General features: G+C 41.7%; 1 protein-coding gene across 8 annotated transcripts in view; it reads left to right on the top strand.

The window, feature by feature from the left end:
* The window catches only part of SLC6A1 (solute carrier family 6 member 1), a 107,644-nt gene extending 96,446 nt beyond the window's left edge, over window positions 1-11,198 (top strand). For all 8 annotated transcript variants that reach the window (XM_084632907.1, XM_084632905.1, XM_084632906.1 and 5 more), the window contains 2 exons: window positions 4,844-5,011; window positions 8,735-11,198. In XM_084632907.1, the coding sequence (XP_084489033.1) occupies window positions 4,844-5,011; window positions 8,735-8,839 (273 nt within the window). In that variant the 3' untranslated portion in view covers window positions 8,840-11,198. The remainder of the gene's footprint in view (window positions 1-4,843; window positions 5,012-8,734) is intronic.
* The last annotated feature ends 15,903 nt before the right edge of the window (window positions 11,199-27,101 follow it).

Below are 27,101 nucleotides of genomic sequence, written 5' to 3'. Positions count from 1 at the left end.
AGCTGGGTCTGTTTGGGGCATGGCCCCAGCTGCGGCTGCTTCTCAATCAGCCCAGCTTTTCTCCTGCTCCAGCCCCCTCCCAGGGCTGTTTTAAGCCCTTCCAGGCAGGAGTGGGTGACCACCCCACTACACACCCCCCAAAACCCCCACACCTGGGGATAAGGGGGGCCTCTTGGCCTTGGCTCCCCAAAATTAGCCCTCCAGGGTCACCCCTCCAGGCTCGCACACTTTTTCTCCAAGGCCTCCCAGGCTCGGGCCTCCGCCACAGCCTCCAGTCATGCACGCAGGTTAGGGTCCCCCAGGCCCTCTTCCTTCAGGTCTGGGTTCCCGCTGCCACCTACTCTACCCCCAGCTGGGTCCTGGCCCAGTCTGTCTGGGTTTCCTGAGTGAAGACCTCCCTGGTGATGGTCTGGGTCCCGCCCTCCTGTGGGGTCCCTTCCATCCAGGCTGCGACCTTTGCTACTTCTCGTGGGTGGCCCACTGGCTGGTCAGTCACTCTCTCGTCCGCCTCTAGCTGAGTTTGCCCTCCTCCAAGGGGGCAGTTCTTCTTCGTGTGGCCCGGTTCCCGGCAGGCTTGCCGCCCCTTTCCTGCCCCAGGCCCCGGCTTCTTTGGTTTGTCCCTCACTGGGCCAGCCCTCCCTGGGTTGCCCTGGGCTGTATTCCTTGGGGCAGAGCACTCCCGCCATAGGTGCCCCCTCAGCCCACAGGCCCGCAGCTGCCTGGGTTCCCTCACCCAGCGGACTGCCTGAGGGACTTGCCGCGGTCCCATGTCTGGATGAGGCACCCTGCCCCCAACCCAGTAGGGACCGTCCTGTCTTATATGTCTATGCCTGGCACAGCCGTAACAAGCCCTTTGTTCTGTGCCAGGCCTCCTGACCCCGGCACTGGCCTCCTCCCTCAGCAGTTCCTCCTGAACTCCTTCCAGAGGAGCTTTACCAAGGCCCGCTGTTCCTCCGCGAGCTGGGCCATCAGTTGCTGGAGAGCCCATTGCACCTCTCATAGTCTGTTCTGAGTATCCCGGCCCCCCACAGGTCATCAGCCCCCTTCCTCCAGGGGGCTGACACCAGGGGATAGTACCTGGGGTCTCACCATAGAACACCCTGGTGTATCCGGGATCCATCATCCCCTGTTTCAACTGTTAATGTCCGGGCAATAGTCCTGCCGTCCTTGCACTTTCCCCTTGTATCAGGGGCGGATCGACTATGCCCGCATTCTCCACCATGTGTGGCGGGGCGGGACTCACCCCTGCAGCACCTCCTGCTGGTTGTCTGGGGAATTAGCGTTCCAGCCTCCGGAGCGCCCTCTGCAGGCTGGTGTCCTGCTTGCCGCTGGGCCCCGAGTCCCTCCTGGTCCCCGGTGCCCCCTTTCACACCAGGGTGATGCCATCTGTAGTACCCTGCACAGCTCTGGGTCTCCCCTCTCTGGGGGCCCCCAACCCTCTACCCCCACCTTGCCTCAGTCTATGGCCACGGCCAGTCATCACCTAGCCCCCGTTCCCTGGGGCCGACTGCAGTGTAAGCACCACTCATCATAGGCAAGGGGGGCTTTGGACTTGATGCCTCTGCCTACCCCTTGGGCTGCCCTCTTCAACCCCAGTACCTATTTGGCCTTCCAGTAGGCCTGAAGCCTAGGGGGTTTCCGGGCTGGAGCTCCCCAGCTCCTCTAGGCTTCCCCCAGCCCTGCTCCACCTCAGGTACCTTGGCATGCTCCCACCAGTCAGGTCCCTCCCTCTCAACAGGCTGGAGAGACAGTCCTTCTGCTCCTGGCTTCCCTGGCTTTTATAGGGCCAGCTGGGTCTGTTTGGGACATGGCCCCAGCTGAGGCTGCCTCCCAATCAGCCTGGTTTTGCCCCTGCCCCAGCCCTCTCCCAGGGCTGTTTTAAGCCCTTCCAGGCAGGAGCGGGTGACCCCACCACTACAGGGACACAACCTATTTAGAAAGAAGATCTTTATTACATATTCAGAGGGAGATTCTGCTATCCTTACATTGAAATAAAAACACCTTACTTCACCAGTGGTCCTATTTGAAACCAGGGGGATTACTTAGATACCACTCACCGTGAGTGAGGGAATCCGAAACTGGCTCTTGGTTGTGCGCAAGACACAGCACACATATAGATGCATGCATTCAGATTCTGGAATCATATATAAAGGCATGCGTACAGTTAAAGTTTGTGCCTTTCTCATTAAAGGATTAATGAGCAATCATTTGTAATAGCTGAAGGCCACAGCCAAACAAATCAACAATACTAAAGAGAACTGACACAGTACTTTGAGTGTTCCTTGCACTCACCCATTCCCCAAATGCAGTGACCCACTTCTCAATTCTCTGAAAATAATTATTAAAGAAACATTGTTTGGGAAACTGTAAAAATTGCAATGGAAGGAGTGAGGGGAGCATAATTGCTTTTTATTGTAAAAATCTTTATTTCTGGGAATCCATTATTCATGTTGAGTTCACAGGTGATGATAATGTGATCTAAAAGCTGCCAGCTTACATTTCCCTCTTTGGTAAAACTTTCTACATGTGGCCTTTGCAAATAAAGGTTGAACTTGTGAGCAAAGTGAGCTTTGCTTTCTTTCTTGATTCAGTTAACAAGGTTGCCCCTGAGGTATGCTGTGTTAGCCACTTGCAGCAGGCTAGGAAAGAAAGGACTTTGTGTTTGGTGAATTTATAGAAAAATGACTACATTAAATATCAAAAGGTATTTTTTTCAACAAGATGAATGGGGGATTATATGGACATCACTTGATAGTGCAAGTTCAATTAGTACAAGATGGCATTAGGGTGGTACAAAGCAAATGGTATTCCACACACAGTATATTGAAAAATTTTCTCTGGCTTACCAACAAAAGTCAGTTCTATTGTACCTGGTGAATGGAGGTACTGGCCTTCCATTCCATGCTTTGCTCTGTGATATAGACAAAAATCTGCAACAACTCCACTTTAGCCTCAAGTGGCAGTAGATTGTGCTCCTACTAGAACTGGACAGAAAACTGTTTTCCCATCCAGTGAGAAGTGGAGATTTCAAAAATTCTCTCATCCCAAATTAGGATGGAGAGTCAAAATGTCACTGTTGTGAACCACTAAACCAAAAAAGCATTCAATTCAGGTCAATTGACATGTTTTTGCTTTGATTTTGACCTGTTTAAACAAACAGAGGATTAAAAGAAAGTTAGACTAAGTTATTGCAACTCAAAAAAACCCCCAAACTTTCTATTGCCAAAATGTTGAAATGGTATCTTTCAAAACATTTTTGAGTTGGCACATTCACCCAAACTGCCACACACACACTCACGATCTCTTCTCTCTGCGCTCTCTTGCCTCAGTTCTTGTAACGGAACAGGAGTAAGATCTTGACAAGAATCCCATGCAATATATCTATCCCCTAAATCCAATGCATACAATAGATAGCAACTGAAATAAGAACGAACTAGGGACAAATTTTCAAAAGAGGGAAGGAGCAGTTCCCTGCAGGCACAAACACCAAAATTTGGCCATACTTGTGAAAAATCTAACCTGTTTTCTTTGTATGGGCAATTATAGCTTCAATAAGTGGCCAGATCCTCAGTGGGTATAAATCAGTGTAGCTCTGTCAACTTAAATGGAGCAATGAAATTTTATACTAGCGAGTAGCTGGCCCAAAGCTCTGGTTCTTTTTCAGTTAGTTTCTGTCAACATAGCCCCAAAATGAAGGTATACTAAGATGCTACCTACCATGCTTTAGACCTGAGTGAATGGTTATAGCTGACCTGGCTGACAGCTGTAATATGTGCCAAAGCTGTTTAATTGTAGGATGCTCTGTTCTTTTAACAAGTGTGTTTAATTAAAACCCTATAGGCCAAATTCTGACAGGTGCTTTGAAAAAGGCCTAATAAAATTTGAGAGAAAGAACACCTTGCTCTTAAATTATATCATCATATATACTGCAAAAGCATTGTTCTGTCTTCTGGCTAAGTTCCACACATGCATACCTTCCAGGATCTATTCCTAAGAGTAGAGAGAACCTGCCTAGGGAATATGCATTGAGGATGCTAAAAGGTCAAGGAGTTTACGCACAGAAACATGCAGACCAAAGCTGAACCCCTAGGCCAGAACATGGTCTCTGGTCATGGAGCATCTTTGGACCCTGCCTGGGAGGTTTTTTGAAGGGACACTAAACAAAGACAGACAACTTCCGCATCAGCTTGCTACAGGTGGCTGTTGGTTTTCTGGCATGAGCTAGTAGTCATCACAAGTCAAACTTTGGCCCAATGCAGCCAGTATGGACATCGCAGATTCACATCTCTTTTAGTAACTGTTACACTGTTTAACATTTTCCAGGGTATTACAGTAAAAAGTCTAAAGCAGTTAAATGCCTCCCATTCCTCAAACTAATGCTTCTTGGCATCTCACGGGTGGACTGGAGTTTTGTAATCTAACCCCAGTAAGCACAGAGCAGGGCCAAAAATGGGACTCAGCCAGAATGCAGTTCCTAATTCTCCCTACCTCTACGGGAGAAGTGACTTATGCCAGCTGTTCCCCTGCCTCGGTTCACTGCCCCTTCTGCAGTGGCTCAGCAGTGCTGGCTGGCACAGGGTGGGGTGGAGAAGGCCGAGCCAAGGTTCTTCCACCTTGCAGCAGTGGCTTCTGGCCCCCATCCCCAAGCAGGGTCTGGTGATGCGGGCAGCTCATGCAGGAAGTAAGGGGACACTTTTTGCCGACCTTGCTTTCCTCTCCTCTCCATGAGGGTGGAGGCAGGCTCAGGATTGAGCCCAGTAAGTCCAGCAGAGTGGTTTGGAAAACACAGAGACAACTGTAGATCACAGAGACGTCTCACTATTTTTTTCCATTTTTTTTTCAGGGAGTGTTTATCTTCAGTGCTGTGCAAATGACTCCTCTCAAGATGGGCAATTATGTTTTCCCAAAATGGGGCCAAGGGGTTGGCTGGTTCATGGCTCTCTCGTCTATGGTGCTGATTCCAGGTTACATGGCATACATGTTTCTTACCTTAAAAGGCTCCTTAAAACAGGTAAGTCTTTTTTATTTATGTGTGCATGATTATATTTTATAAGCTATACATGCCGTGATACTTGACATGCGACTGGTGACCTTAGTTGCTTTGGCATCAGTTGTCTTAGCTCAGTCCTTTTGCGGCAAATGGAAGAACGTGGAAAACATGATTACTCTTCCTGTCCAGAGTTTAGGCTTTCTGAAGACATCAGATATTAACATAGCTTGCTACCATAACAATGTCGGCTCTGAAAGCCTGCCAGCTACGAAGTACGAGGATGGCAAACAAAATGGCTGAGCGTTAGCCCAATAAGTGCAATTTACTCCTAACACGGTAGGCAGCTGCAGCACAATATGTCAGTGATAAGGCTGACGTAGTTCTAGGGATCTGGGGGGCCAGATCCACAGCAGCAATTCAGTATAGCTCCCTTGACTCTAGTGGCTTTAGACAAATGGACACCATCTGAGGCTCTGGCTGTGACGTTACTGAAGACCTGGGCCCAAATTCTCCACTGCATCCAACCTGCTCTGGGCTACAGCGAGATGGTTGTGGCTGCCTGCCCTCAGCACAATGTAGAGCAGGATCCTGCTCTAACTTGTGGTGCTGGCATAACGGCCCTTACAGCAGTGGAGCTCAGCTTCACTCAGCCCCCAGCCCACCCCAACCCACCACCTCCTTCCCTCCTGCCCCATTGATGTAATAGCACAAAGTGGCCTTAGCAGACTGGAAAATCTGGGCTCTGCTGCCTTATCTTGCAGACCCTCCTCAAGCGAAATTCCCAGTGAGGTTGAATAAGAATTCTCCCTGTGTAATGCATGAAGGACTTGGCTGCTGCTGAAGAACATAAAAACCCCAGAAGTTGATACAGATAATGATTCCCACAAGGAATTAAAAATTGCTCACTCCTACCTATATCCCTGCTCTTGATGAGACTGGAAATCCCGCATGGTGTAACTGGAGTCCACATGCTGTAGCCCTATTATTTTTGTGAGACTACTCTCATGAGCAAAGGCTACAGGATAGGCCAGTGCATGCTGCACAGGACCCCTCGCCAGGAGGTCTGGGATCTGTTCCTGCTGTCTTGAGCAAGTCACTGAACGGCGACATATAAGCCAATGCAAAGTGTTTGGTTTTGCCCGTCCCAGCTTCTTTAGCATGTATGAAGGTGACATCATAAATGTGTATTTAGAAAGGCCTAGATCTTCAAAAGATATATAGGCTCCTAACTTCCCTGGGATAGTGATGTCACACGAGGCCATGATCTGAGTGACAGCTCTGCCTCTTGAAGTGGGCCCCTCCCTAGGGGAGGGAGAGAAGCTTTGTGCAATATCATTATTTGAACCCTGAAAGATCTTGCCAAAATCCTCCAGCAGTGAGGAAAGTGAAGACCTAGGGATGTGATGGATTCTCAGTCACTTGAAGATTTTTAACTCAAGATGGGAGATTTTTCTAAATGATATGCAATAGCTCAATCAGAAGTTATGGGCTTGATGCAAAAATCACTGGGTGAGGTTTCATCATTTGTGCCATGAAGGAAATCAGATGATCATAATGGTCCCTTTTGGCCTGAATCTCTGAACCTGAGAGAGAGAAATCTGTCTTGAGACCACCCAAAAGTATCCCCATACATACTGTCCCAGATCCAGTGGTGTGGTTAAGCTGTGGTGTAGGATGGGAGGTGCGGGGGCAGGGGTGGCAGCAAAGGAAGCCTTAGTCCATTTTTTTGTTCTCCCAGTCTTGGAGCTGTTCTGGCCCCTGACATAGTTAGAGCAGCCTGGAGGCGGCTTTAATTTATGCTTGTCTGCCCAGTGCCCCACAGTGTTATTCTGGCAGCAGGGAAATAGCCCCCCAAATCAGGACCATTGTATACAATTATGCTTTACCACTGTTTAGTCTTTCAATTAAACAACTTGAATAAAGGTCTTTTTTTCCATTCTGCAAGTGTATTCTTAACCACTGCACTTCCAGTTTAACAGAGGTGTTGAGAGGCTTATGCCATTAATGTTTCTAAAGCTGTTTGAGATCATTAGACAGATGCTGCTATAGAACGGCAAAATGTTATATATTTCATTATATAACTATTAACGTCATCACCAAATAGATTTTATCTGAGCACATACTTTACATCTTCCTGTGCTGAGACACATTGTGATTCTTGTTTCAGAGAAAGATTTCTTCAGCAAAATTGCAGGAATATATGTTTCCTCCCCTCATGACTGTAGGGGCCAAAATTTACCAGATTCATGTCAGATTTTCTAGAATATTCCTTAAATCAGTTTATAAACAGCAATCCTTGCAAGAAGACAGATGACCCTAAGCTCAATTGACTAGTGATGACTCACACATTGCTCAAATCTGCTGCCCAAACACTTGACTTTACTTAGCCTTAAAGCCTCACTGATGTTTCATGGAAGACTATGAAAAACTTTCTATTTTTTGAGTCTGTGATGGTGGTGTGTCATATTTTTGGAATCTCTCTTCCCTAATTAGTATTAGTACTGGGATATGTACATGGAAATAGAACCTTAGGAGCAGATCTGCTTTTCGGCCATGCTATAGGATACCATGACAGAAGTTCACCAACTTGGTTACCCTTTATCTTAAAATTCTATTTAGAAAGGATTGATAAATGATTACAGACATGACATTATAGATGTTTAAAGGAATAGCAGTAGACTGTATGTAGTTATAAATTGGACTCAAACAAACAATCTATAACATTTGATTAGCTATTTTTAAAACATTTATTAACCCTTTATAAACTATAAGTAGTAACTGAATATAGAGTGTGACTGCTAACTATAGATAGGCAAACAATGCAGATAAAGTTATAACTATGTTAACCTTTCTCCGAAACTCTAAGTGAACTTCTGTAGAGGGTCAACATTTTCTAGTCAAGATTTTTCACTTTTTTGCAGAACGAAAACAAATGTTTAAATGTTGGGATTTCCCACAGAATGGAAATTCCATTTTCTGACCAGCTCTAAAAATTACTTGCTGATCACAGATTCAATCCTGCAAGGCTTTTGCTAAAGAACTCTCACTCAGGACCTTTGACATTACCAGTGCAGGATTATGATTTCAAGTGAGCAACAGGAAGTGACTGAGGATCTGACACCTTATTTTTTATATATGTCATGAGTAATAAAAACATGAAGGGAGGAAAAAAGTATAGTAATCATCTACAATGTAAGCCAAATTGTTTAAAGTTACAAATTGTTTAAAGCTCAGTTAGGTCTAAAGCCATACATTGTGGCAGGGGGAATAAAATCTTCATTGTCACGTACCTACATTAAACATTGTTTTCTTTAACACAATGTCAAAAGCTAATCAAAACCATCAAAGTACGTTGATGTCTGGCTGCATCTTATGCAATAATTGGAACAAGATTTGTTTCCAAAAAAGTATGATTTGCGTAGCAGAAACCCTTTTCATCTTGATAAAGCCAAATTCCACTAAAGCACTTTAGTGAAGGATCCTTAACTGAGTGCTTCAGTTTTTGTGTTAATGCACCTTATTCCATTTACAAATAATTCCCATTCCTGTCATGATTAACAGGAGACCAAAAACTCACTTTTAATGGTGTTTGTTACTAAGATGTTTAGCAAATGTGACTGCATAGATATTTAAACCTTTGCATTAGCAGGTAGAATGGACAGGATTGTCTCTCAACAGCAATGGCCAGAGAAAGATGTTTAGAAATATTCAGTGACTTCTTCTCACTTTTTTTTTTTTAAATAGCGCATCCAAGTAATGATTCAGCCAAGTGAAGACATTACTCATCCTGAAAATGGTCCGGACCAGGCCCAGCAAAGCAACTCCGCAAACAAAGAGGCATATATCTAAATTTCTGAATTGGAAAGGTACACATGCTACTCTGGAAAAACAAAAAACAAAATGGTTGAATATGACCACAAATTTATGTCTGAGAATATAATTACCTACCTCTAGTGGCCAAAAGAAAAAAAAAAGACCATCACCACTATAATGGAATTGATGGGGGTACGATCAAACCATTTGGGGGGCTCAGATGTTGGAAGTGTTATGTTTTCTGGCAATCCACAGACTGTTAATGTTTTTATCCTTTCACAATAAGAGTTAACTATCTTGGAATTTGTAAACTAACGTGCAGGATATTTTTAATCTATCTTTTAGCATAACAATTTGATGTTTTGTGCTGATGATTTTTAGTAGTTTAATGATAATATTTCTTACAGCGGAATCCCAAGACTGTTATTTCTGACTTTGCAGGAAGTACAATTAAATTTGAAAGCTGTTTTTTAAAGACAAATAATTTTGTACACAGATAGATTTCCAATGAAAAGTTCGCCCCTGAAATTCGTATTAGCAAACACTATTCTTTTTTTGGTTCTTATAATTATTTTTCAGGCAACTTAAGTTTAGGTATGTTATAAACCATTCCTGATACATGTTCGATTAATATTTATAGAAATACAGTATAAACAATTTCTTACATACTAGCTAAATACATTATCTACACTTCAGCTTTCTGCATTTACTTCCACAAACTCATAATATAGTCTTATAGTGAACTATACTGTATCTTTTAAAAACATTTTATTTTTATATTTATAAATTTCAGATACACATTGTAGAAGCACAATGTTTCATTATAATGTTTTAGCAAAATACATAATAATATGAAACTATTATGAGCTCTTACTAAGATTCCCAGGTTAAAGCAGTACAGACTAGTCATAGTTGAAGCCAGGTAGTGTTTCTGTTTATATTACACCATTAACAAGAATATCGTATTGCCACCAAAATAGAAACCAAAACAATAGTTTAAATATTGAACCATCTCCCTATAATTCTAATTTAGGGCTTTAGATCATGGACTGTGGTATTCAGTCTGTTTAAAGGTCTTTCAACACAGTTTGTAACTAACAAGTAAATTATAGGTTGTGGACCGCTCTAGCACTTTGAAGACAATTTTTTTATTTTCTTGATTTTTTTCATTGATGTATATATTATTCGTGGTGATGATGATGGCACAAGGTTATTGCTATAATACAAAAAGCTCCATTACTCTGAATTTCCCACACAGCTGAAACTCCCACTGAAGCTAATAAAAGTTCTTCCTGTGTAGAGAATGCAAGATCAGGCCCTATTCAGTGTTTCTTATTTGGCAGCTATAAAAGGAGGATGGCAAGAGTTATGGAAAATGCAGTATTTGATGATTGATTGTAAATGACTGTGACAGAACTGTGCAATGAAACATGCTTTTTCAGCAAACTTTTGTGCAACGTACAATGTTAGATAGCACACAATTTATGTAGAACTACTATGTGAAAAACATATTAACTAACTGTGAACGTTGGGTTTTTTGTTGTTTTTGTCTGAAGGTGACAAACATATGTTCTTGCAATAAGGTATTATTCTCAGAATGTCAAGCACATAATTGTAGAAAATATATATATACATATATTTCAACTTATGTCATAAAATCACAAAGTATTGTTTAGTAACTTCTAAACTGTTTCATACAGTAGGTCAACTGTAAAAATATTCTGAAATCTAAGATACATTCTAAATGTCTATAGCTGAATTCATACCTAAATGCAAAAGTCTTGTAAGTTTTCAGGGTTTAGGGGGAAAAAAAACCCCATACATCATACATACACATGATAATTGTGATTTTCATTAGACAAAGGATAAAAATTCCAACTTTCTCTTTAATGTAATCAAGTCCCATGTTGTTCTAAGAAAAATGCAGTATTTAATGTTTGATTGTAAACAATTTTGACAGATGTTTGGCAGACCTGCTCTTTAGCAGAGCTCTGTACAAACTATTATCTCATATAGCACAAAAAATAGTGTTGTAGAACTACTGTGTGTAAACTGTGAATAGCTGTATCTTTTTGTAGTATTTACCCTAAAGAAGAAAAATTATTGTATGATCATATATGTTTTTGCAATAAGGAATTCTCTGAACACCAAGCAAATCTATCTCTATATAAAAATATATATGTAATATATACATATTCTAAAATATATACAGAGCCTGTTTAAAAGAGTACAGTATTATTTAGTAAATTGCAACCTGTTCTATGGACCAAATGTAAAATATTTATAAATTAAGATGCATTTTAAATGTCTATACTTGGTGTCATAATTAAAGCACGGTTGTTATGTAACTTTCCAAGAGTTTAGAAAAAAAATAAAGGCTATATTATACATTAAATGATGTGCTGTTTTTATATCCTGCACTAGGTGAAAACAAGTTTTGTTCAGGTCCCTTTATTTTCTTATCTCATGAAGCAAATTCCAAACTTTTAAGAAATTAGTGTTACCACATTCTGTATATGTGTATTTATCCATCAGTCTGGCGCAATTATAAATTAGTCAATAATTTGCCTGTAATTACACAATAACCAAGGCTTGCAGTAAAGGTGTTGTATAACCCCTCCCAAACCAATCGTTTATCTCAGGTCTCTTTCAGCAGCAGTAGCACGCAACTGTCCCCATTATTGGTTTTTATTTGGAATAAATACTTTAAGTTAATACTCAACAGCTAACCACACAAATTGACGTTCAAGTATATCATCTGAACTGACCTTACTGGTAGTTAGTAGAAACCAGTTGTGGAATCCTCACTACCATAAATAACCCTTCCCCAAGTATTCTCAGGGAATGTAGTTGGCCTGATCCCCACTGCCTTGCAACTTGTATAGGAAGCATTTTGTATCCACAGTGGACAGGCATAAGACATTGATTCAGCAAAGCACTGAAGGCAATGGGATGAAGTGCTTTGCTGATTAGGGAGGGACTTTAACACATGTTTCGCTGTATAAAGGCCTAAGCAACAGACAATACAGGGCAATGGAGAATCTGGCCCAAGGTACATACTTGTATAAGAGTTATTCACCAAAGTAAGAATCAGTTTTGCATTACCCGATCCTCTTTGTAAATAAAACACTATTCCATTGCCAAGCAATAAAATACCCAAATCATGTTTTATGATGCTGACAAAAAGCAATGTATTGCTCCCAGTTGTGATGCAGCAGTGAATTTCAACAACATTTCAGGAGTTTACCACATCAGAGATGACAATGAACCAACAACAAAATACTCATGGTGGGTGCTGATCCATTAGGAAGTTGAAACATGGGGGAGAAAAAAAAAATCCAAATGAAAAACGTGGCAGTGAAAAAAAGCAGTTTGAGTGCATCAGTCTTGTTTAGGCATTTAAAAAAAGCCACACAAGTAAAAACTGTGGAAAAGCCTTAAATATATACATATTGACTGAGATTTTCAAAGCTGCTTTAGACAACCAAGCTCCACTAAAATTAGGCAGCTTTGAAAAGCTAAACCCTTGTGATTACTATGCAATCCTCGTTGTGTGTATTTTCAAAGGGAAAGCCATTTGTAATGGAATGAAGCATTCTATCATGAGCAAAAAGAACAGGAGTACTTGTGGCACCTTAGACACTAACAAATGTATTTAGTTAGTCTCTAAGGTGCCACAAGTACTCCTGTTCTTTTTGCGGATACAGACTAACACGGCTGTTACTCTGAAATCTATCATGCGCTTTATGTTAAAATGCTGTCTGGGATGCACAGAGGCCTGGCAGCTACCTCTCTCCCCAAACTGGAAGCAGGAGAAGATTAACCCCAGGCCTGGCTTTTCTCCATTGCCTGGGTCTCTGAAAAACAGTTGCTTCAAAGCTGGTGCATATACTCCCTTCCCTGACAAAGGTGCACTTCCCCAATTAATCCTAGTCCAGCAAGGCCTACAGCGAGGCTGCTGCTGGCTTCATTATGAGTGTACCATAACCCTGCTTTGGAGTCTTAACATGCTCCTGTTGGTTTTTTTTTAAATTAATTTCCCCCCCTTTTCCAATGGCCTTCTCCCCCTCACCTTTTTACTTAAAAAAAAAAAAACACTAGGAGGAAAATGACTTTATTTTACAATTTTATCAGAACATGGAACTTATTTGAGAGGGTGGAGGCAACTTCCAAACACATACATAACAAGGAGTCTGGTGGCAGCTTAAAGACTAACAGATTTATTTGGGCATAAGCTTTCGTGGGTAAAAAACCCCCCACAAAATCTTATGCCCAAATAAATCTTAGTCTTTAAGGTGCCACTGGACTCCTTGTTGTTTTTGTAGATACAAGCTAACATGGCTCTCCCCCCCCCCTTCCAAAACATGTTTCTTTTGAAAAATTTTGACCAAGTCTAATTCTCATTCATGGTATTTTGTGGCCTAGTGTCTTTAAATTAAACATCACATGGCAAAGGTTACATTTCGGGCAGGTGGTAGCATTGTTTTGGGGGGAGGGATAGCTCAGTGGTTTGAGCATTGGCCTGCTAAACCCAGGGTTGTGAGTTCAATCCTTGAGGGGACTGGTCCTGCTTTGAGCAGGGGGTTGGACTAGATGACCTCCTTAGGTCCCTTCCAACCCTGATATTCTATGATTATTTAGTAATGATTGGATTGCATTGCATTGCCCATGAGCAAGGGAAGCAATTCTAGATTAAGCCTAGCTAGTTAGCAGAGTGATATTTCCATGTTCTTCCAGAGGAACTTTCTCTCCCTGTCCTGACAGCAACTAGATGAGAAAATGCAAATAAGGTCACTTCTTCTCTACAGGACGCCCCCTAGGAACTTCTTATCTTTGTTTATCAGGAGTATCGTTGAACTGCTTGTGTTTTAAGTCTAAAATAATGCTGGGTGTTTTATCATTCGCCACAAAAAAAATCTAAGCTGTGTTGGGAACACAAGATCCCTCTATGCAATGCCTTAAAATTAGTACAACAGCTACAATTATTTAGATGTGCTAAACACTGAGTGAAGACAGTTTAGCATTGTCAAGATCGAGTCCAATGTGGCTGCAGTGCTTTTAGCCAGGTTTCCTTTCAGTTACATTGCTATAATTAATACAGCACGCAAAAGAAACTCTAGTTCTGCTATACTCAGTTTTCAGAGGCACCAAAGGCTTGTCAGATGCTGGAGGCTAATGCTGTGTGCTATGTACTTGTTTACTCCTGCCCTTTTGTGCCATGACACAACTTTGGATGTAGCTGGGCTTTGACACCATTGCATGTTGCAAATCTTTTTGATTATGATTCTGTCATAGGCCTGCAGGCTCCTGAATGGGCATCCTTGGCTGGACCCTATGGAGCCCTGGCATGGGGTTTCAACAGCATCCCAGAGTGCAAGGAAGCGTGCCACAGAGCCAGATGGCCTTTAACCTACCTCACGCCAATCACATTCCATTTAGTTCAGTTCTGCTTTGCTTACCAAAGTGAAAAGGAGAATCTAGCCCCCCTATTCTTTAACAAGCAGCTAAGAACCCTTTCACCTGTAAGCTAAAAGTTAAGTGGTTAATTTTTACACACATTTAATCATTAGTTTAGGGGGGTAGTTCAATGAGTAAATATTTACACCTATTCTTGTTCTCCCATTGTATGCACAGTGGCACAAAAGGGGACATTCACCAAGCCAGAATAAGTCTCTGAAACACTGGTGGTGCCTGGGTGGCACCAAAGGAACAAAATGGTCACCAAGATAGAGGATAAGAAGGAAAACAACTAGTTCTACTCCAAGTTTCTTCACCATTTTCCATTTTTCATTGTTTTCCCCCTTGTCTCCTCCCCTCCCCCCTCCTTTTTTGTGGCAAAATAAAAAAAGGAAAAAATGGAGGCAAAACAGAGGGAAAGGCAGGGAAATTGAGATATAGCAACAGTGAAAAAAACTTAGAGTTAAAAAAATTGTAATGTTCATGAAAAATTACAAGTGTACAAAAAAAAACCATTTGTCTTCCAAACCGCTGTAAATAACATACCTTCAGATTGCTAAATAAGGTTCCCCAATCTCAGTTTTTCAACCAGTGCTAAAGAGAACAAGTAGGCCAGCTCTCTTCCCTGCCAAAATTTACCAGAAAGAAGCTTGAATATCACCTTAGGAAAACACAGTTCACCTTGGGATCAAATTAGTCCTTTATCCTTTTCCATTTTTCAGTCTTTAGGCATGCCAATAATCTCCTTCCCTCAATGCTCAGCTGCACCAGCTCTTGACACAAGATCAGTGTGAACATCAATGCTTTTGACAGGCTAGAGAGAAAAATCCCATGACCGAATTTTCCTCAACCCAATGCAAATGCTAATCCAATATTTTTTTAAGTAGTATCCCTCACTGTTGGCCTGTTAAGCCACAACTAGATTTCTTCTGGTAGTTTTCCATGCTTAAATAATAGAATTCTGATGCGTATGTATTTGATTTGTGGCTGCACATGTCAATTATTAAGTATGAAAAATTAGAGGCTATTTTTGAAAATATGATCCTTTGTTTCCCTACAACTAATCTGAAGAAAGCATAAAACAGACAGAAGAGAATGCCTTTTGAGTAAGCCTGTAGGCCAGTGGTTCTCAACCAGGGGTATGTGTACCCTTGGAGATACTAAGAATTCTTCCAAGGGCTACATCAACTCATCTAGATATTTTCATAGTTTACAACAGGCTACATAAAAAGCACTAGTCAAGTCAATACAAACTAAAGTTTCATAGGCAATGAGTTATTTATACTGCTCTGTATACTATACACTGAAATGTAAGTACAATATTTATATTCCAATTGAATTATTTTATAATTTTATGGTAGAAATGAAAAAGTAAACAATTTTCCAGTAATAGTGTGCTGTGAGACTTTTGTGTCTGATTTTGTAAGTTTTTAAGTGAGGTGAAACTTGGGGGTACACAAGACAAATCAGACTCTTGAAAGGGGTACAATATTATGGAAAGGTTAAGAGACACTGCTGTAGGTAATGGGAGAAATACACTTCTATTTTAACTAGAATAAATATGTCCTATGGAATCAGAGAAATATAGGGTTGGAAGTGCCCTAAAGAAGTCATCAAGTCCAACCCCCTGCACTGAGGTAGAACCAAATATATCTATGCCATTCCTGACAGGTGTTTGTCCAACCTGTTCTTAAACGCCTCCAATGATGAGGATTCCACACCCTCCCTTGTTTCAGCACTTAACTACCTTTTGTAGTTAGAAAGTTTTTCCAAATAGCTAATCTAAATCTCCCTTATTCTTGTCATAGATTCAGTGGACATAGAGGATAATTGATCGCCAACCTCTTTCTAGGAGCCCTTAACTTATTTAAAGACTGTTTTCATGTCAGTCAATCTTCTTTTCTCAAGACTAAACATGCCCCCTTTTTTCCCTCCCAAGTGTAGTGCTTTTTTATGGTGCTACTGTGGCTCTAAGAGAATGAATAGAATCTCCAGAGTGTGGGAGCTGACAGTGGGAGGAGGCGGTTGCTTTTAGGTTGAACTGATAGTTAAGATGCTCTGTATATATGTTAATAAAGACGGTTAAGTTACTAGCAATGAATTACTTGCATATTAAAACAACACATGGTACCAGAACTAGGGTAAGTGATAAAAAGAACCAGAAGTTAAAAACAAAAAACCTTGAGGTGAAAGTTACTCAGAAGTGAAAAACAAGTTTGAATGGAATAAGATGGATCAATTAAGAGTTCCTCCACTTCTAAAAATGCCGAGAAATGCCGCAGAAAATTGGAAAAGGTTTAAACAAGAATTTGATTTATTTTGAGGGCATCAGGATCTACTCAGGAGGAAGTTGAACAAAAGATTGCTTCAGTACCTGCAATATTTTTTTAAAATAGCAATTTTATTATATAAGTCATTTGAGCTTAATTGTTATAGAAAAAGCTGACAATGAGTTTCTCTCTAAACATTTTGAGGAATATGAAACATGAAACATTGGAAATATTTCAGTTTCACTCCAGAAATCAAATGGATCAAGAGACTTTTGAATAATTTTTCAGCTCTAAAGATAAGAAGTCAGACACGTAATTTCCAAAATCTGAGTCAACGATAAGAGATCAAATTGGGATGGGTATAAAAAGATATCAGAGTAAGAAAAAGACTTTGTTAGAAGAACTAGATCTAAATCCGGGACAAAAAAGTAAGAATTTGTCAATCTGCTGAACTTAATCAACAACAACTGTACATTTTAGAAAGAAAACAAACTGATGTGAATATGAACTTAATAAGAAAAACTAAAAAACAAATCTATAGAGGAAACCAGTGAAAGTTAAAATATGTGAGCATATGAAAGAATGTTGTAGATGTGGAAGGAGAAACCAACCTAGATAATAGTCAACATATATTCAAATCTGTCTGTAAACTGAGACATCTGAAAAAAATTAGAAATATTCCTTTAGTTCAAAATTCAAAAGTTTCAGAGAAGATATTGAGTAAGAAAAACAGCGCTATCATTACAGATGAAGAAAATTTAGTTCTGGGTATTTTGAAATACTCTGAACTACCAGGAGGATTGGACAGTTTCACTGTCTACTGATGGAACATTTATTTAATATGTAATAGGTTTTCGTGCACAAACTAATGTAATTTCAGAAGAAATTATAAAATGCCGAAAAGTAAAGCCTTTAGTAAGGGAACAAATACATACTAATTTATGATTGTATAGTGGCGAAAAAAATCCTGTTCTTCTTCGACTAGTGTAGTGTAGGTGTGTCCCTATGCCTCTAATTGGAGATTTTTGGTAGCAGTGTCCCATTGAGCCTGCGCATGTGCCCACCCTCCCTCCTGGTCAGCCTCCAGGCTAGGGCGAACCCCCCCCCACTTCCTTCTCTACAGCCTTTGGCCTCAGACAGAAGGAGCAGTTGTCCCTTCCTTATCTGTGTCATTAGCATAAGTACTGTTTGTTTTGTTACCTTTGCTCTCCTTAAAAGTAGTTAGGCTAAAAGAAAAGGAGTACTTGTGGCACCTTAGAGACTAACCAATTTATTTGAGCATAAGCTTTCGTGACCGACAGCTCACTTCATCGGATGCATACTGTGGAAACTGCAGAAGACATTATATACACAGAGACCATGAAACAATACCCCCTCCCACCCCACTCTCCTGCTGGTAATAGCTTATCTAAAGTGACCACTCTCCTTACAATGTGTATGATAAGCAAGGTGGGCCATTTCCAGCACAAATCCAGGTTCTCTCACCCCCCCCCTCCAAAAACCACACACACAAACTCACTCTCCTGCTGGTAATAGCTTATCCAAAGTGACCACTCTCCCTACAATGTGCATGATAATCAAGGTGGGCCATTTTGGTTATCATGCACATTGTAGGGAGAGTGGTCACTTTGGATAAGCTATTACCAGCAGGAGAGTGAGTTTGTGTGTGTGTGTGTGTTTTTGGGGGGGGGGTGAGAAAACAGCAGACCCCCACCCCCCCAGAAAGGCTTGTAAAAAGAGCTCCTCCGAGTAGCTGGCCAGCCAGAGGGGTTCCCCAGTGCGGCCATGTCGGCACCGATCCCCACACATGGGCTCCGAGTAGCTGGCCAGCCAGTGGGGGTTCCCCAGTGCGGCCACCTCGGTAGGACGACCCCGGCAGCTCTGAAGCACTGACAAGGGGCCCCCTGCTGTGAGCTCTGCTGCCGCACCGTCCCCACAGCACCGAGGGGCTTCCACAGTCAGGCTCTCAGGCAACGATACCGCCCCCTAAGGAGAGTGGCACAGAAAAACCCTTTGGTACCAGGTGCAACAAAACTCCCACCTAGGAAGTGTTCTGCACCTTCCCAACCTTCGACACTGACAGCGTACTACAGACACTCCTCTGTGGTACCACCTGAGCCCATGGTAACACACCTGCTCTGGTACTCTGGAGACCTGTGGCCTCATTACCCAGGGAGAGCCAATTACCATACCATCTCTAAAATAGTGGCACCAACAAACTTTCTGCACAACAAAACTCTCATTTAGGGAGTGCTCTGCCCAGCTATCGGTACTGACAATGTACCACAGACACTCCTCTGTGGTACCAAATGAACCCATGGTACTGCATGAGCTCTGGTACCCTGGAGACCTGATGATTGGGGAAGAACCACAACCCCCATTACTTGGTACCAGGACCCCGGTATCAAGCACATCCCAGCACCCAGAATCGCTCTTGGCAGTGGGCTGTATACTGCCAATACCCCAGTCAGCACCACCCTTACCCACTGACGAATCTGACACTGGCCAGGAGATCATTTCCCCAGCCCTCATTGTGGCCCACTGTCACACTACAAGGGTCCTCCCAAATTCCATCAATCCAACCTACAATCGCGGTATAGGCCCCCTGAGGTAAGCCCACTGCCCATACCCGCCTTCCTCCCTCCCCCCCCAAGGTCATATTGTAATTCTTGGGCGACGTACACACACATGTCGTGACTATCCCCGGTGTCTCTCAGGGAGAGTCCGCCAGATGGTTTGCTACAGCCTGGCTGTCCAGAGCACCTGAGCTACTCCTCCAGCACACTTCTCCTCATCTCTCCCAGATGAGGCTGTGCTGCCCACCCCTCATCACTAGGTGAAGATTTTAAGAACTTTCTGCATCTTACCAAGAGGGTGGCAGACGAGCTGCAGATTCCCCTACAGGAGGTGGCAGATTCACATCACAAGTTAGTGGAAATTCTGCATACCACATTCTCATCCAGAATTATCCTCCCAATTAATGAGGCAATTCTAGATCCTACCAAAGTCATCTGGCAGACACCAGCCTCCATCGCACCATCCAGCAACAGAGTGTAAAAACAAAACAAAACATAAAAAAACCCAAAAAACCCAACCCCTACATCTCTACCCAAAGAGGCAGACTTTGTTTTCAACATCCACAACCCAACTCCATCATAGTGGATGTGGTTAATGCACGAAGCAAGCAACATGATGCCAAGTCAACTCCATATGATCAGGCTTGGCAAGATGACGTAATCATAGACAACATTACTGTTTAGAGTCATAAATCACCAAACTGTCATGACCAAATACAATTTTATTAATTATGGGAAACCCAGTGTGTTTCTGGAACATTACTGGGAAACACAAAAAGAACAGATTCAGACCATTCTTAGAGATGATCAGTTAATAGCCAGACTGGTCCTAGAGACAGCATTGGATGTAGCTGTTACAGCTGCCCGCCCAGTCTCCATGACAGTGGTACTGAGGAGGGTTGTGTTGGTTTTGGGTTTTTTTAATTTTTTTTTGCTACATCTCTCTAGATTACCCAAAGAGCTACAGACTTCCAGTTTGAAGGGCCAAACTCTTTGCAGAGAAGACAGATTTTCTCTCCACATCCTGAAGGATTCTTGGACCACGTTAAGAATCTACCCTGTGGGACAGAAGAGAAGATCTACCTCTCAACCACATGACAAGTCACAATCTTCTCAATATCCACCATCTAAGTGCTGTTATGAGCCACAGTGTAAGAGGACCAGGGCTCAAAAATGGGAACAGTCTGCATCCTAGTCTGTGACTTCTCAGACTGCCTCTTATAAGCATTTTTGATGAGCTGGTCGAGGGCCTGAACAGTGATACCTTACAGCATCAGGAGCAATCTGTATACCTGTCTCGCCACTCAGAAATCACCTTGCCCTACTTCACAGCAGTTAGGACCAGCTCTAAAGCAAGGAGATTGATTTCTAGCCCTGAACCTACCGGGTACCTACTTCCATATCTCAATACAACCACCGTACAGGAGATTTCCTACTGCTTACCTTTGGGGCAGGATTATTATAGGTACAGACTGCTCCACGCAGGGTAGTCTCCAAAGTTCACTTCACTGTAGCAGCATACTAACCCTGGTACAGTGACTAGACTTTATCAGCACCAACCTTGATGCAGTACAAGCGAGAGCATTCCTCTTGCTACCCACATTCACCACCCTGGGACACGGCTCCCTAATATGCGGGGGAGATCACCTACACAACCACAAGGTTCAAGACAAATGGCCTTCCACAGAAATGACCTTCCATATCACTCTTTTGGGGCTAAGGGCTGTCAGGAGTGCCTGTGCACACTTTCTGCCTTTCATCAAAATCAACACACAAAGGTCATGATGGACTTAATGTGACCTGTATGTTTTGTATAAACCACCAAGGAGCTGCCAGATCTCCCTCCCTCTATAAGACACCATTCAAACTTTGGAATTGATGCACCCATCACAATGTGTTCATCTCAGCTGCCTATCTACCAGGGATACAGAACATCACAGCCGATAGTCTCAGTTGCAATTTTCTCATGACAATGAGTGTGTACTGAATTCAGAGGTGCTTCAACATATATCCGCCCTTTGGGGAATCCTGACTATCGATCTCTTTGTTACTTAATGGAACAAGAAAGGTCCTTGTTACTGCTCCAGGGCCGGCCTGGGGAAACATTCACTGGCAGTTGCCCTCATCTTCCCATGGGACAGGGCCTACTTGTATGTCTTTTCCCAGTTTCCTACTCTATCCAAGATTCTGTTGAAAATTCAACGAGACATAGCGAGAGTTATTCTGATTGCCCCCCTTGACCATGACAAGTCTGGCTACCTTACTGACACAGAATACAATATGCCCTCCTGGTTCTCTTCAGCCCATCCCTCACCCACTCTCTCAAAACAGCGGGCTGACCCTTCACCCCAACCTGCGGGTCCTCCACCTCCAGGCTTGGCTCCTTCTTAGTTCCAAGGCTTAGAGGCAGAATGCTCTGACAAGCTGAAAGATGTGTTGTAACACAACCAGAAGTTGACCACTCGACATACTTATCTACAAAATGGAAACAACTCCAAGCGACTCCAAATACACAGACCCAACCTCATCTTTCCTCCCTCTGATTTTGCACTACATTTTAAACTCTTACTCAGCTCCCTTAAGGTTCATCTCGTGGTGAAATCGGCTTCCTTCTTGGTGTTTACTCACCCACTAATGTGTAGGTTCTTTAAGGGCATTGGGAATCTCTTCCCGCATGTGACACCACCCACTCCAGCCTGGGACTTTAACCTAGTTCTCAGGGCTTTGACTAGACCTCCCTCTGAGTCCAGGGCACCTTGTTCTCTCTTACACCTGTCCATGAAGACAGCATTACTAATTGCCATCACCTCAGCTAGGCACATAGGAGAAATAGCAGCCCTGATGGCACATCCATCGTTCATGGCCTCTTTTTTTTTTTAAAGACAAAGTAACTCTAAGGCCATATCCCAAGTTTCTCCCTACTTTCTCTGCACTTTTCATATGAATCAACAGATCCATCTCCCTGTTTTTTCCCAAAACCACATTGTGACAACTGGGAGATAACTGTGCATATGCTAGATAATAGAAGGACATTAGCATTCTACTTGGATAGGACTAAGGACTTCAGGAAATCCCCTAAACTCTTCCTTTTGTCCACAGAAAGATCCAAAAGCTCTGTGATATCGGCTCAAAGACTATCCAAATGGGTCTCTAGTTGCATTAATCACTTATCAAGGGAGCAACTTGCTTCCAGTCCAGAGTCCATACGCACCCCACGAGGTCAGTTTCTACCTCAATCACATTCCATAGGGATACTCCTATCTCAGCAATCTATAGAGCAACGAGTTGGGCCTCTGCCCATACTTTCACAGAACATTATGCGATCACTGAAGATTTGGCCGCTGACATCATCCTCGACTCTATGGTACTCTCTGTAGCAAAAGACTCCACTCTGAAGTCCCAGCCTCCAGTGGTGGGTACTGCTTGGGAGTCACCTACAGTGGAGCACCCATAGGGACACTACTCAAAGAAGAAGAGGAAGTTACTCATCTTGTGCAGTAACGATGGTTCTTCGAGATGTGTGTGCCTATAGGTGCTCCACCACCCGCCCTCCTCCCCTCTATTTTGGAGTTCTCTATAGGGCTCTGCGGTAGAGAAGGAAGTGAAGGGGGTTCGCCCATGCAGTGCTAAATAGCCTTGAGGCAGACAAGGAGGGAGGGAGGGCACATGCGCAGGCTCAATGGGACACTGCTACCAAAAATCTCTGATTAGAGGCGCAGGGGCACACATACACCTACAGTGACACACATCTCGAAGAACGACCGTTACTGCACAAGGTGAGTAACTTCCTCTTATAGGTAATTTGTGAATTACAGGTGTAAGCTAAAGATAATTAAGAAAACATAAGATTTGTAGTAGTTAAGGGACAAGGAATTTCTATTTTAGGTTTATCACTAAATCTAATTGGTAGATTTCAGATTATTCAGAATTCTGAAACACTGGAAACAGAACGTTAATTTACAGTTATGCCCTGGCATTGGTGAAGTGGATACAATGTATAAAATACAGTTAAATGAAGCAAAGAAACCAGTTATACATGCAACTAGAAAAATACCCTTAGCTATTAAGAAATAGGCTACAAAAGGAATTGGAAAGGTTAGTTAATTTAGATATAACTAAAAGAGTGGAAGAGCTGACTGAGTTGGTGAATTCATTAATAATAGTAACAAGAAAGATGGATCCTTACGGTTACGTTTAGATCCAAAAGACTTAAGGTAGTATGTTAAAAAGGAACATTTTAAAATATTTCATATGGAAAAAATATTTGGACAAATAGGAGCAAAATACTTTTCTTCTTTACATGCTTTTAATGGATTTTGGCAAATACCACTGGCACAAGACAGTCACGTGCTATGTACGTTTAGCACATCTTTTGGACATTACTGTTTTAAAAGATTCCCTTTTGGATTATGTTCATCTCCAAAGGTATTTCACAGAGAATTACAAAAGATTTTTGAAAATATAGATGTCACACAAGGGTACATGGATAATATAATAATGAGGAAGATCTTTAGAAAAGCGTGATATAAGATTAACTAAAGCATTATCTAGAGCAAAAGAAGCAGAATTAGAAATAAATGTTATTAGAGTGCAAGAATTAAAGTTTTTAGGAGAAATACTGACCAGTCAAGGATTACAGATTGATCCACAATGAATACAAGTCATTGATAACGTTGTTTACCCAAAAGAAAAGGAAACTTTACAGAAAATTTTGGGTATAGTTAATTTTATAGGAAAATACATACCTAGCCTATCAGAAAAAACAACAGATTTAATGGTTCTACTTTGTAAAAATAATCAGTGGAACTGGGACTGTCAACATCAACAAGAATTTAAGCAGCTTAAGCAACTAATAAAAATAGCGCCAGTATAATTCTATTTATATGTTCAAAACTATCTTCCAAACAAGGCATAGGAGCAGTTCCACTACAAAAGTATTGTGATCCATGGAAACCAGTTGCTTATGAATCTAGAGCTATGTCAAAAACAGAATGTCAGCATACTCAAACAGAAAAAAATGCTTTGGCATTAGCTTTTGCAGGCAAAAGAAAATCATACTTATATTAATATTTAGTAGAGCTGTACTGGCAGAAACAGAGCATAAATCATTAGTTAATATTTCAAAAAGGAATGTGACATCCGGAGCCATGATAGAGGATTGCATGATTGAGGATTAGAAACCGAATGATAGAATATGAAGCTATAATGGTAGAAATTGGGTTTAGAAAGCTACTATAACAAAAGAGGTAGCATCTCAATCTTACGTCATCATGACTAATAATGGTCAAGTGTATAGACGAAAGTGGAGACATTTGCAATGGTTACCTGGAATACCGCACTCAGCTGAAAGAAGAAATGATACAGTACAGCAACAAGAGCACCAAGAAAATGAAAATGACATAATTCCACTAAGCAATAAGAACCAATTCAATAACACAGCAAATATAGAAATTAGACAGTCATTGCCTCAGATAAGACCTGTTAAAAGACTTATAGAAAGTTAAGATAATTCTGATAAATATATAAAAGAATAAATTTGTGCTAAAAAGTTGAAAGAAGATGTGGTGTTATTGTGGCTTTAAGAGAATGATAGAATCTCCAGGCAGTTGGTTTTAGGTTAGACTGATTGAGTTAAGATGGTTATCACTACATATCTAATAAAGACTGTTGTTAAGTTACTAGCCATGAATTAATATTAAGACTAGTGGATTACTTGAATATAAAACAACATATTTTGCACTTTTCTTTACTGAATTTGACCTTGCTGATTTCAGACCAGTTCTCTAATTTGTCAAGGTCATTTTGAATTCTAATTCTGTCTTTCAAAGTGCCTGATGCCCCTTCCTCCCTCCAAGGTTGGTGGCATCTGGAAATTTTATAAGCATATGCTCCACTCCACTCCAAGTAATTTATGAAAATATTGAATGGTTCCAGACCCAGGACTGACCCCATGGGATCTCATTAGATACACCCTCCCAGTATGACAGCAAACCATTGATATCTACTCTGAGTAGGGTATTTCAACCAGTTGTACATTCACCTAAAAGTAATTTCATCTGGACCACATTTCCCTAGGTTCCTTATGTGAATGTCATGTGGGACTGTGCAAAAGCCTTACTAAAAATCAAGATATATCATGTCTCCTGCTTTCCCCCCATTCACTAGGCCACTAATCCTGCCAAAGACAATTAGATTTGTTTGGCATGATCTGTTCTTGACAAATCCATCTGGCTATTCCTTATAACCCTCTTAGCCTCAAGGTGAATATGATGTTTTTGTTTAATAATTTGTTCCAGTATTTTTCCAGGTATTGAAGTTAAGCTGAAGAGTCTATAAATCCCTGGGTCCTTTTTGTTCCCCTCTTTAAAGATAGATACTATGTTTGCCCTTCTCCAGTCCTCTGGGACCTCACCCATCCTCCAGGAGTTCTCAAAGATAATTGCTAATGATGCTGAAATTGTTTCAGTTAGTTCCTTAAGTACCAGAGGATGATTTCCTAAGGCCCTGCTGACTTGAATACATCTGACTTATTTAAATATTCTTTCCCTATTCTGGCTAGCATCCTTCTCCCTTTCTATTAATACTAATTGTGCTGTGTATCTGGTCACCATTAACCTCTTTAGTGAAGACAGAAACAAAATAATCATTAAACACCTCAGTTGTCTTGATATCGTCCATTATTAGCTCTCCTTCCTTGGTACGTAGCAGATCTACACATTCCTTCATCTTTCTCTTGCTCCTAATATATTTAAAGAACCTCTTCTTGTTGCCTTTTATGTCCCTTGCTAGTGTAATTCACTCTCTTCCTTAGCCTTTCTGATTTTGTCCCTATATGGCTGTAGTATTCTACTGTACTCCTCCGTAGCAATGAATCCATGTTTCCACTTTCTGTAGGAGGCCTTTTTGATTTTTAGGTCATTAAAGAGCTCCTGATGGGATCATATTGACCTCGTACTATTCTTCCTATTTTTCATTCATATTAGGTTAGTTTTCAGCTTTGCCTTTAATATTATTTCCTTGAGAAACTGCCAGCTCTCCTTAACTCCTTTATCCCTTTCTTCGTATGGGGCCTTACCTACCAGTTCTCTGAGTTTCTTAAAGTCTGCTTTTCTGAAGTCCACTGTCTTCATTCTACTGCTCTCACTCCTTCCATTCCTTAGAATCATGAAATGAATCATGAATGAGAGTGACTAATCCTCTAAGCATTTGCACTGTATGTTTGTCAGTTCTGTCCTGTCTGGCTTACTTTTGCCCTTCTAAGCTATACAGGAGTCAACCCAGCAAACTAATCCTAGAATGCAATAAGATGAGACATTTCTTCCTTTCTTCAGACATAAAGGCAGAAGACTTGTGACGAAATAAAAATACTTACTGATTTTTATAAAATAACGGTTTTCCCCCTTTGTTGAAATTTCTATTCTCAATTTGATTTGAAAAGGCCTTTGTTAGCCTAAAGGGGATGAGTTTGAGCCTTTCAGGGGCTGACATTTTTTCATGAAGATTTAATTCATGTCTGTATTGCTGGTCTTCTGTGCAAAAATTAGTTTAAACATGATACAGCGGATACTGATATTTTCATGTTTTACATTTACTTTGCAGGGTCTGATTCTTTATTCTGTAGGAGAAAACAAATACATTGAGCAAAACCCCAGCATTCAGTTTAGAGTTGTATGTTATTGGAGCATTTTGTTAGAAGGTGTGGTCTTTCAGTGATGACTGAGGATACGCCTACACTGCATGCCACTTGTGGTGGCATCTAGCCTATGTGTATCCACATGCCACAGTGAAAACAGGCTGTGTCCACCCTGTGGCGTATACATGTGCCAGTGAAAGGTTCTGGGAGGGAGGAAGCAGCTGGGAGCTGATGGAGCCTTTTCCGGGTGCCTTTCCCCTGCCAGAGTCTTTCCCTTTAGTGAAGAAAGGCTTCAGCAGGTCCCCACAGCAGGGAAAGTCTCCTGCTGCAGGGAGGCAGCTGTGGAGGGAGGACATTACATG

Source organism: Lepidochelys olivacea (assembly GCF_965140295.1).
Source record: "Lepidochelys olivacea isolate rLepOli2 genome assembly, chromosome: 7".
Classification (NCBI taxonomy): Eukaryota; Metazoa; Chordata; order Testudines; family Cheloniidae; genus Lepidochelys; species Lepidochelys olivacea.
This window is presented reverse-complemented; position numbering and strand designations above follow the sequence as displayed.